This window comes from Harpia harpyja, chromosome 6 (assembly GCF_026419915.1).
Source record: "Harpia harpyja isolate bHarHar1 chromosome 6, bHarHar1 primary haplotype, whole genome shotgun sequence".
NCBI lineage: Eukaryota > Metazoa > Chordata > Aves > Accipitriformes > Accipitridae > Harpia > Harpia harpyja.
In genome coordinates this window covers 4,543,030-4,555,356 of record NC_068945.1, presented here as the reverse complement: position 1 = coordinate 4,555,356, position 12,327 = coordinate 4,543,030, and the positions used below count along the sequence as shown (strand labels likewise).

The 12,327-nt window shown below is 42.8% G+C and overlaps 1 protein-coding gene across 1 annotated transcript; it reads left to right on the top strand.

The window, feature by feature from the left end:
• On the top strand, positions 1-6,542 carry LOC128143270 (cyclin-dependent kinase inhibitor 1-like). Its single transcript, XM_052790328.1, has 2 exons — positions 1-417; positions 4,491-6,542. The coding sequence occupies exons 1-2, from the start codon at positions 24-26 to the stop codon at positions 4,556-4,558; spliced, it is 462 nt and encodes a 153-aa protein (XP_052646288.1). The 5' UTR covers positions 1-23; the 3' UTR covers positions 4,559-6,542.
• Positions 6,543-12,327: the final 5,785 nt, after the last annotated feature.

Here is a 12,327-nt window from a genome sequence, read left to right as displayed (position 1 = left end):
GAGAGCAGCACTGGCGAGAAAAGATGGAGTGGAGGCCAGGGAAGACAACCCATGCCCGCAGGAACCTCTTTGGCCCCGTAGACCATGAGCAGCTGCGGCGGGACTTCCAGCACACACTGCGCGACAGCGTCGAGGGGGCCCAGCAGAAATGGAACTTCGATTTCCTCCGGGACGTGCCGACGGAGGGGCTCCTGCAGTGGGAAGAGCTCGAAGGCCACGATGTGCCCACCTTCTACCACAGCTGCGTGGTGGGAGACGCTCGGAGACCACTGCAGCCCTTGAACCGGCCCCTGGGCAGGGGGGGCAAGAGTCACCATTTTGCCCAGGTCATGCTGACTGAGAAACCCAAAACTTCCAAGAAAACAGGGAGCAAGAGGATCTCGGAAGGGAAGAAAAGAAGACAGGCGTCTTTGACAGGTGTGTGAGACCCCCGTGTGGCTCAGATGATCAAACCTGGTCCCAGCAGCTGCTTAGAAATTCTTTGACAGGCCCATAAGCCAGTGTTGCTTTAAGAAAGTGCAACCCTTCAAAAAAGCATCTGAAGGAGAAGGAAGTCACGCTCTGAATTGATGGGCATGGGGCTTGTGTTTTTCAAAGGTGCTGTGCCACAACCCCCCTCCTGGCCCTGGGGGTCTGTTTAGGACTTGTCACAGTCAGAGCAGTAAGATAATGATTGCTTCTGGTGGGAGGATGGTTAGGAGGGCTAGGTGTTTAGAAAGGCAGTCTAAGACAGGCAGTGAGGTGATTTCTCAAGCAGGAGCCCAGCAGGAAAACAGGGTTGCCCATCAGATGGGAGTTTTTGGTTTTTTGCTCGCTTATAGGTTTGGCCGTGGGCACCCTTTCCTGAGTGCACTAGGGAACACCATTCAGCCAGCTAAGCCTCAGGAGGAAGACCAGAAACCAGAGAAAGCAGGCAGGTCTCCTGCTAACTTCAGCTTGGATATTGTACTCAGTGAAGGCATCCAGGAACTTTAAGGGCAAATTGATCTTAAACTTGGCTGGGTGGCAGAAGGGGCTAGGTTTTCAAATGCCTCTCACCAGGACTTGCTGCCAGGAGTGGGTTTCAGCATCCATAAAAGAGCTTTAGGTGTTTAAAAGTCCTCAGCACCCTGCATGCTAAGGTCTTCTGAACATCTGGCCCCTTATTTTCTCTTCTCAACAGGATTTGAGCTTGTTCGAAAAATCTAATCCTATATACTAGATTTCCCTTGTCCATATTGGAGGTTTGGTTTACCCAGGACTGAGGTTTTCAAGAACCTAGGGTTTTCTTTGGGGAATTTGATGTGAGACACCAGCTTGAAATTGCCTAGAAGATAATTGAAGCTAAGGTTTCAGGAAACATTTTCTGAACAGTGATGTTGATCTCAGTTAAGTCAGACAATAGACTAATTTGCTATTTAAGAGTATGAAACTTAATTGCTAGCGAGAGGTTCAGGAAGAGGTTGGAGATTAATGAAGAGTGGAACATTGCACACTGGAGTGCAGAACAATGATATTTAATGAGTGCTCTTTTCTTCTCCAAAGCACTTTACAGCCATTAACTAATTAACAGTATAATTTACAGGTAGGAGTACAGAAGTGTAATTCAGAGCCCAATGTTGTGATGGTTTCAGGGAACTGCTGTTCAATTGTAAATCTCTCACTAGGTGTGTGGGAGTAAATTATGCAGATATTTCCAGGGGATATTTTTCTTCCGTTTTGTTTTCCCCAGGCAAGAAACATTTCATCAGGGGATGTGGAAACCAAAATACCATGCTGCACAGTTTAACACTTTCCCACATGTGTTTTCATAAGAGAAAACACTTTAGTCTAACAACAGTACCCTTCTCCCCAAGGAATCTGGGTGTGTGAGATGGGCCAGGAAAATCGTTTGCAGTCTTCTCTTGTCGTGAGGCTTGGAGATCAGTCCCTCTCTCAATCCTTCTATTACAGGCACACACACACACAGCCTTCTGATTGCCAGCTGAAGGATGCATTAGAAGTTTCCCTCTAGCTGCAGGAACCTTGTCCCTCTGGGCATGACCGAAGTAATTCAGGCAAAACTGAGCCAGGGAAAGTCATACCTACTGATATGGTCTGACCCCACGCTTCCACCCCTTTGCTCATCTTCTGCCATCCCGTAATAAAAGGTCAGTTGAGGATTAGGATCTGAGGTTGGATTTGAACCCGGTTATCTGCTTTCTGCTTTGGTCAACGAGAACACTGTAATGCTTTACATTAAGATCCAACAATGTGTGTTTAATTTAGACTTTCAAAGACAGCTGTGGCCTATTAAATAAGTATCGATATATTAAAAACCAGCCATGGGGTTTTGTGGACATTGGCGCCTCCAGAGTGGAAGGAGCAGAGGTTTTGCTGCTGCATTTGACTCCACAGACATGCAGAGAGCAAACTGGTATGAAAGTAGATTTTTCCTTCTATCTCCCAACCCTTTTATATACACGCAGTCCATTTCCATTCTCTCTTTTTCATTGTGACCTCACTGTGGTTCTGCTTTGTTTTCTGGGAGAGCCTCAAATAAAAAAGCAGCTTAGATACAGGCTATAAGCCTTTTTCACTTTTTCCTTTTTTTTTTTTTTCAAGGTTGGTGAACCATGCCAGCTCTTCACTCCTCTTCCAAACCTTTTGGCTTGCCTGAGTCTGATACACTTAGACCTTGGCTCTCCTGGGAGGCATTCATAAATCCTTGCCTCCTTTGCTAAAGATCAGAGAGAGAAAATTGGTAACAATGCTGTGTTTTCGCTAGCTGGTCCTACTTCTGAAGCAGATAGTTCATGCAAGATGACTGGGGGGAAAATGGGGAGGAAAGGAAAGCAGGTATTTAGGTAGGTATATTTAAACAACAGAAATCTTTCCCTCCCAGGTCCCTGTGGCCAGGCTTTCCTACTGACAGGCTGCAGGTAGCATCCTCCTCAGTACCTCGCTTACACCAGTGCAAGTGCTCTTTAGGGTCCTTTAGGCAAACCAGCCAATTTCCATGGACTCTGTTTAGCATCTTAGATGGAGGCTAGACCATCTGAATTTGGCTCTGGGGCATCTGCATCCCCCTGGCTTTTAAGCACCTCTATCAATTTTGAAACTAGGCTCCATTATGTGGGCATCTGAGCAGCTGGGCTCTTGCTAAAATTATTCACAGGCAGAAATGGAAATACCCACTATTTAAGTCTTTTCTGAATTTCATCTACTAAGCATAATCCCTAATGCATTTCTTTTCCCAAAATAAAATGGAAGATAGCTATATAGAAGTCTTTTACATGGGAGAAATAAGTAGAAAGGATTACATTTGGTAATGTAAGCTTTTTTTTCTTGCTGCTATTCCTTTCCTCTCCTGCTCCACTGAGAGACTGTAGCGGGTTATAGCAATAGCAGGATTTGCTTTTCTACTGAGTTAGCAGTGCATTCTCCTACCCAAGAGAATACACTCTCCTTGGGATCATGTGCTGCTCCAGAAGTTTAACTTAGTGCTAGCTCAGGTACCGCTGCGCTCCACTGCACTGTGCCATGCAGACATATCCTTAAGGAAGTCGGGTGCAGGAATCTCATTGCACAAACTTGGCTGTGAAAGCTTACAGAATTCCAGTCATCCCACCAATAAGGTTCTGCATTGAAACCAATGCAAGACTTTATGCTGCGAGGACTTGATAGTTGTTGCCAGTTTGACCCTATAGAAAGCTCAGGGTTAAATATCTTGGAGCCCTTGCAACCCCAACTGAAATTGGAGCAAATTCATTGCCATAAATACAAGCAGTTTACACCAGGTAAATCCCATGGACTCTAAAGATCAATAATCATCTAGCTTCCATTTTAGCTAATTCTGCCCTATGACCTGAAAAAAGTTTGTATTTTTTTGTGCAAGGGTGAGAGGCAGGGAAGGAACCCATGGGGAAACTCCTGTGTTGTAATCACGGTTCTGTAGTTAAGGTTGATTTATGTTTGCACCTGAAACAAAGATTCAACCACACATACGTATGAAAATGTAATGAATGTTCTCCCCATAAGCCACAGTGCTTACTCGCTGAGCAAAGAATTAGTTATAATTCGGTGATAGTGCAAGGTTTTATGCAGTCCTCCTTGAATCTGCAGTTTGATCTAATAAGCAGAAATGAAATGCCCTATATATAGTTCTTCTGATGTTATTTTAAAGAGTATTTTTTGTTACTTTTAAGGAGGAAAAAAACCCCTATTTCTGTCTGGAAAGCACTGCAGCAGTGGATCTGAAAGTTGGAGTGAAATGTCACGTTGCTCAGCTTGCATGAGAAGGTCCAAAGTCTTTTGATCTCAACTGGATAAAAGCCAGCACATTTCCTTTGTTTTGCTTGGTATTACATAGCTTTATGTGGAACATGCTAAAGGTATTAGTTTTGTTCATTCACGAGCTGTAGAGAAGTCTAAATGACTTCTTCAACACGAAAACAAGATTTGAGGGATTTCTTGAAAAGCAGCTGTTATCAGTGTCATAGCCCTAATTCTGTTTATATGTTGTTCTCCAGATCACTACTCGGCAAAGAAGCGAGTCAAAATGAATATGCACGCAGCTGTGAAGAAGTCAACTTCTTGAAAGCAAGGAGAGGATTGCTCTGCACCGGAGAGGTTGGAAACATCTGCCAAGCTTCCTCAACCTTCAAAAACCGGTTGTGCAGGCTGCAGACACTTAGGGGCATCCCACAGAGATGTATTCCTGACAGCAGCAGTGAAAACAGAAAATACTTTCATTGGGATGGGGTCAGGCCAAATCAACTGGAATCACTTTGATGAGAAATAACTGGCATTAAAAACCACTGGTAAGCAAGTTTGGACACTCCAGAAATTGGCTAAGGCTAGCAGTTTAACATCCATTGAAAATCACTGTACATGAGAAAGTGGTAAACAGTTAAAACAACTGTATACGTGTAATAATGTGCTTGGACAAGTCACTGTACAGTTGGGGCCTTTCATATTGTCACATCTTTACATACCCTCTTTTGTGGTTTTAGCAGGGACGGCTTACTAAGTTTCACCATCTCAGCTTTACAGATCTGACACCCTAAAAATAATTCCCAGCCCTTTCTGTGATTTTTTTTCAGGTACAGAATTTTGTGCTTGCAACTCTTCAGGGCGTAAGTAACAGTGCTTGGGTGCCAAACGCTGGGATGTAAATGGAGAAAGCTGAAATTATTTGGGAACTTTTCCATTTATATCAGCAGCCATTTTAGCCCTGTATGTCTGCCCCCCACACAAGAATTAGGTTGTTAAACTTATATGATATGGGGAGAAATTTGCAGTATATTCTTGTATCTTTCAAGTCATTCCTGTTCCCAGCTGGGCCAAATCCAGCCTTTAATTTGGGTTGCGCTGTTCCATCTAGGTCTATGAGTCTGCATTGTGCAAATGAGGATAAAATTTGCTGTGCATTTGTCTACGGTGTTTTAAAATGCCTGCTGCTTGTAAGAACACAGTAAGAATGAGTGAGATATAGTTTAGTTGCCATTTTGTGCTTTTTATTTATTCTATTAATCTTTCTGTAAGAAGAGAAAGGGTATTAGTAACACTGAAAAGTTACACATGCAACAATCTTGGTGTTGCATGGACTGCTTTTGTATGGCATTTGTTAACATATACTCTTCCATCACCTACTTTTTATTTCCCTTTTTTATTCCCCTGACTAGTTGGGATAATTGAAATTTTACAGCACATAATAATCAGCGGGTAAACCAGAAAAAGAAACCTATAAAATATACTCTCTAAATTACACTGCTGCATATGGCCTTAAGATGCATGCAGTGTTTAATGAACTTGTTTGGAAAGAGCTCTGTAAATGTCAGGTTTTTAGAACGACATGACATGATGGACTGCTGCTTTTTGTCTCAAATGTAAACAAACTAAGGTTTCTCTTGGGTAGTAAAAATAAACGTGCTTGCGTGTGTGTGTGTCAGGTGTACGCACGAAAAGTGGTGTAAGCAAGTCATACACCCTGCATTACCTGCAACACCAGGAGGGTTTAGTGTGTTTCTTTTTTTCCCATTAAGAGCTACAAGTGTTTAGACATAAATAATAGTTGGTTTTCTCCAAAATGTCCCAAGACAGTGATTTCAGTCTGTTTCTGTATGCTGAGATAAAGATACTCAGCAAATTGCAGGATTGGAGCCCATTTCCAGCTACATGCAAGAGTCATGACCTGTGATTTTCCCTCTTGGATTTTTGATTTAGTTAGGAACAAACCTTGCTCCAGCTGATGTCAAAGGGAGTTTTACCCAAATGAAGCAGGATGAGGGCCAGCCTGGCAACTGCTGCTCACAGAGCCTTCAGTATGTTTGTGGGCCAGGCCAGTCTGTTACAAGATGTAGCATAAAGGTGTGGGATTGGGCTTTTTGTATATTTGGTTTTATTTTTAAAGTTTCCTTGTGATTAGAACAGTCTAATCTATTTTTCTTTTTTAAAATATGGTGATTTTCTCTAATTAAGAAGAATTGCACAACTGGTTCTCCACGCGTTTGTGATTTTAAAGCAGACCAATGACACTGTGCACCTTTCTGGTTTTTAGCGGGGTTACTTGCAGAACTACTTTCTGACCGGGATGGCATGAGCTGTGCATAAAAGCCCTGAAGTTGGCCACGCATGAAGTTATCATGAAGTAGCTGAGTCTTCTTCTTTCAAGGGGAAAATGGATGATTGTCTTTATTAGGAGAAATAATGACTTTCAATTTACTGCTGTCCCAAAGAAACAAGAAAGGATTTTTTTTTTTTTCCCCCATATTAATTCCAAAACAGCTCAGTGCTTAAGCATACCTTTAAAAGGAAGTATCTGCCTTAAATGCTTTGTAATCAGGACACTATAATGTCCTATGAATTCGTAAAACAATTGTTTAAATTATCAGTAACACAGGTTTTAGATACCAGTGCAGATACCAGCCTTAGAGTGGAATTTCAGTATATTCAGAAAGGTGGAGACATGGTTGAACATTTGACCTGTCCGTGTTTATAGCATCTCAATTAACTGTGATTGTGACTGAGAGTTCAGGGCTGGATTAGAAAAGAGTTTGCTGCTGCCTAGACTAGGTGATAGTCTTTCTGCTTGCTGATGATGCATTTGTTAATGGTTTTTGAAGTGACAGAATATTGGAGATGAGGATATGTGGTAACACAGAAGAAGGCAGCGGAAGGCATGGAAATACTGTTTTCATACCTGTGTTTGCAATTAGAAATTCTTATACTTGTACCAGAGGGCCTAATCCTCCCTTGGTGTACGCTATATTACAGCTCCACTGATCTGTGGTGGAACTGCCTTGATTTACACCAGAGGAGAACTGAGGCTGAGATCTTTTGCACTAGTCCTTTTAGTTACTCTACAGTACAAATAGACAAGAGGCTAGCTGTGTAAAGCCATCGCCTCCTTTCTACATAGACGGGTTTTAAAAGATAAAGGAAAATGGTTTCTGCTATAGTTTTTTGTGTGTGACAGCCAAAAATAACAGCAAACCTCTGATTAGTGTCTGAGCTTCGTCATCAACTGGGTAGATGAAGTATATCTGTGTTTCATTACCATGCTGATGAAGAAACAGTGAAACATGGAGTATTTCATTATTTTGTTCAACCTGTGAATTGCACTTCCTTGTTTAACACAGTATGCACAAGGGGATATGTCAGTATGCAGCAAAGCTGTAATAATAATATTTTTTTAATAGTAGGTGGGTCTAAAACATTCCCATTCTTTAAATGAGGCAGCAGACCTGATGGAAAAGGCAATACACTGAAGCTTTGGGCTGCTTCCTTCCCTGGGCTTAAATAGTGCGTTGAATGTACCGAGCCTAATCCTGTAACAAAGCTGTTGAGGGCTTATTTGCTGACCTGTGGGTTTGATAGGCTGCAGGGGTCTATGGCCATCCATCAAACCCCAAAGCGGCACTTTCTCATAACGAGGAGCAAAGGGATGTGTTCAGACTTCGGGCAATAAAGACAGGGTAGCAGCACTGGTGTAAGGTCTTGTGCGGCTGTGTGAGGATTACACACCAGAAGGGAGACTGTAACAGGAGCCCACAGCACACTGTAACCTCGGCACGCTGGTAAGTAGGTACAACTACATCTGCCTGAGCCCTCCTCCTTCCCCTTTTTTGAATATAAGCTGCATGCGTGACTCAGGCCCATATATTACTCAACAGCCACAACCTAGCTTCCGCTGATAACCACGGTGTGACCAGCACATACATCAGGGAAATCAGTAGTTCAGATTTTTTCCATCCGAGATAAATGTGTCCCATGTGCAGCACAGAACACTTGTTTTATGTTTTGTACAAACATGGAAATAATCTCTCAGGTGTGGATTATTTCATTAAATTCCTTTCAGCAGCAACTGGAGAAGGTTGTTTCACTTGGGCGAAAAAGCCAGGAAAAGAGATTCTCCACATGCTTCTAGTTATTTTCAGGGTGATGCAAGTACAGCTTTCTTCTACTTAAAGCAACTCCTCTGCAAACTATTCTGAAGTACCCTTCTGTAGGGTAGTATTGGTTTCCTGGAGAAGCTATCCACTTGCTATGGTAGACGCTTTATTATTTTACCATTATCTTTTGAATCCTTGTTAATGGGCTTTGGGGGTGGGCCTTAATGTCACAGAAATTTTGGCTGGAAGGGAACCTAGAAAGTCACCTACTCCATCCCCCTGTGCTAAAGCAGGATCAGGACTTGCTTATTCCAAAGCTTGCAAACTGCTGTGAGAAATGGTTTTCTCTGCTCACGTGGCAAATCTCAGGGGTAGACAAGGTCAACAGCGTTCCTCCCGAGATTCAGAAGGTCTATGTTGTACAAGATGTTTTCTTTCAGGTATTCATTTTGCTTTGCTTGTTTTGTTGCAATGCTGTAGATGCAGTTGAATTCCACAATAAACAAGCTGGTGTGTTGAACCATTTGGTTGTGGGATGTGGATATTTGCAATGTTATCAGTCAACGCTGGTGCATAAATATGTTTTAATAGCAAAAGACGTTGAATTTTCTTCTTTTTAGGCAGGTTCTTCTTGTTTTGTTTCTGCACTGCTCTGACCTGGCCTCCCTCCACTGATTCCTCTGTGCTGTTCCACTTTCTACAATTCATCACTTCCATGCACAAAATATTGGCTCAGGCTGTGGAGTACTATAAGCTAAGCTGACCTACAGCCCAGAAAATGTGTTTCTGCAGTGGATATTTCATGGTTTCCCACTGAGGTGTCACAAACCATATAGGAGGAAACTTTTTTTTTTGCCTTTCTTCATTTTCTGAGATTTTTCTGCTTAGGAAATGCTGCCTCTCTTACTTTCAGCAATCTGTTCCCTTGGCAAGAAATATGACTATCAGGTGTTTAAAATTAAAGTTGTTAAAATCAAATTTGCAAAGGCAGGAGGGTTTGCCCCAGTGTCCTGGACATAGTCCAACTTTGGTAATTACGTCTCGCCTAACTAAATCCTTCTTGCAGTTTCATGGCGCTCTTCCTGTCCCGCTGAAGTCTGCTACGGAGAGCTGCTGTGACATGACATGCTAAACATCTGCCATGTTTTTACCCAGAAGTGGCCATGCTTCAATAGGAGATGAAGTGATTTATAATATATGGTATGCATACACACAGATTTTTTCATTACAATGACTTCTGCTGAACTGGAGGAGTTACTTAGGAGCGGCACTTCTGAAAAAAAATCAGCTCAGGAACTAAATATGGATTTAAAGGTCTGATTTTCTAGGTCCCTCTTTCAGATGATCTTTTCCAAACCCACCACTTTCTCTTATAAGGAGGCGCTGAGAAGTGGTGGGTTCATGTGATCAGCTGTGTTTATAGGATAATAACCTTCACGCTGCCCATTAATCCCCTCCGTAAAGGCAAGGAGCATTCCAAAGCACTGAGCAGCTTCAGCGGTCAGGCAGTAAAACCAACACGTACGCACCTGCTAAATAAATATTTTCACCAGCTTGGTATGAACATGACATTTCTTCCTGCACAGTTATGTCGGCGAGAGGCCAAAGACGGTAGGTAGTTCATCCCACTGCAACACCGATGGACCAAGGTAAGCTGGTGATTGGAAAGGAGTGCCCCAGGCAAGTGTTTTGTGGCACTGGCTGGGGACCTCTAGTGTTCCCTGAAACTTCAGGAGAGAATCCATGTACCAATTAAAAGTATTTTCAAAAATAAAAAAACATGCATATTGTCACAGCATAGCAGCAAGGAGGCAAAATGGAGAAAAGACACAGATGTGCAAAGATCAGCCCGGTGTTCAGCTGCTGTAAATGAAACTGTTGCGGCAGCAGTAATAAAATTGGTCTGCTGACTCCTTTTCCTAAAAATTTAGGTGGTCCTTGGCATGAAGAAAGTGGAGAAACACTCTCATGATCCCACTGGAAAAGGGAAACTCACAGGATTCACGTGATACATAGTGCTTGCTTCTGGTTTTAAAGAGTCAAGCAATCTTATACTTTAAAATCATAACATTATAGTGAGCAGAAAAACTTTATTATGAATATTTTTAAATCCCTGTCTCGGATATGTCCTTGGAGCTGGAGCCATGCCTCTAAGTATACGATGAATGAAATCTCTTTAAAACTCTGTGCTAGTAGAACTCCCATTCTAATTGTTTCAGATCATCTGCATCCTGTGTTTCATTACACAGGGTAATAGAGACCATCTGTCTCCCTTCTTTCCAATATATGGATTTATATCTGGGTGCAGAGCTGTTTTCACCGACATAGCGCACAGACCCTCCCAAATGCATGTTAAGAAAATGTGTGTACCCAGGAATGGCCAACCGTTCTGACCACAAGATGCACGTTTTGGCTGTCAAGGAAAGCAGGGAACTCCAAGAATCGATGGGAAATGCCGGTAACTCACCTTTGCTCCCACCAGCAGCACAGGGATGCTGTTATTGGTAGCAGAATCTGGCACTGTCTTCCCTAAAGGGAAATGAGGGACACTATCTGAATCTCTGTCCTTTTGCAGGATTTTATACAACCCACTCATATGCGGCCGTTGTGGCCGTGCAGACGCGTGCACACCAAATCTCGCTAGGAATATCAGGACCCTGTGAAACAGGGTATGTTGGGCTAAGAGAGGAAGGATAGAGCTGGAGACGAGGGGTGGAGAGGTTCATGTCAGGCACTTGAGCCATGTAAAAAAGAGCATCAAGATGTCACCAGCCTTTGGGGAGTAAGAGTTTATTTCTGTTCTACAAAAATTCGTGCGGTTCAGTGCATTTCCCCATGGTTTCAGCATAAAAAGCTTCAATGCAATTTTCCTTTTCTTAAAACACAGGTTATTTAAAAAGCGACATCAATTACCAGCCGGCTCGTCTGGCTGCGGGGCAGTGGGGACAGTGCCGCTCGGACGAGGGCAGTGCCGGGGGGAGCAGGGTACCTGCCCCGGCCTCCATGGCAGACACCACCTCTGAAGGTTTCTCAGCCAAAAAAATGGCAAGGGAATTATTGAGAGCTGTAAATCAAGGGCAGTGGGGATAAATAAGCTTTACGGCGCAGCTACATTAAGCTCCAGCTCCCCCTGCTACGAATACACCTTTTGCTGAGATATTGCAAGAGTAGACTGTAAAGGCAGCCAAGCAGTACAGCACATTTCTTCACTCAGATTAAAAGCATTGTTTAAATTCTTGTGGCTAGACAATTTGTCTTGTCCCTTAAAAAAAAAGGAGCCATACTAAACAGTGAAGCAGCACAAAGAGGCTGGGATGTAGGACTGAGAGACTGCAGGGAATTTTTAGCTTGCCTGCTGCAAATCAAGATCAGCCTTTTTACCTTTCCACAGTCTTTCTCCCTTTATTATTGGCGGTGACCACAAAATCTTATTCTAAGATTCTCTCAGATGTTAGAATTAGATAATGTCTCTGGAAAACGGTGCCACGGTCTGGATAAACATAGCCATGAATAAAATATTTTATGTTACAACACCTTTCATTCAGCAAGACTCCAGGGGAAAAAAACATAGAAAAGCACATATTTATTATTTAATAAATAATAAAATGTTTATACATATGTTATTATTTATTATGTATATGTATCCATATATCGCTATATAAATATATAGAGATACAGCTGTATTTGCATCTTAGATACATGTACTTTTTTGCCCAATACAAAGCAATCCTATTCCAGGGATGAACCGGAGCAGCAGATGGGTAACGCATTTTGTGTAACAAGGAAGCGACACAAAGCTCTTCCTGAGAGAGGGGCCTTGCAAAGGATGCGTCACAAACTCCCCCGGGACTGTCAAGGACCAGGAGGGTGTCCATCACGGAACACAATTTGGGAAACACCTGAAGGTAATGTGGGATTTTCTGGGGGTCAGCGGCATTTGTTTGCATCCCGTCCCAAACACATCACACCAGGC

Excerpts from the sequence above, each read along its gene's own strand:
- LOC128143270 (XM_052790328.1), top strand. The coding sequence starts at position 24 with ATGGAGTGGAGGCCAGGGAAGACAACCCATGCCCGCAGGAACCTCTTT. Across the intron at positions 418-4,490 it reads AAGACAGGCGTCTTTGACAG|ATCACTACTCGGCAAAGAAG; the intron begins GTGTGTGAGACC and ends GTTGTTCTCCAG.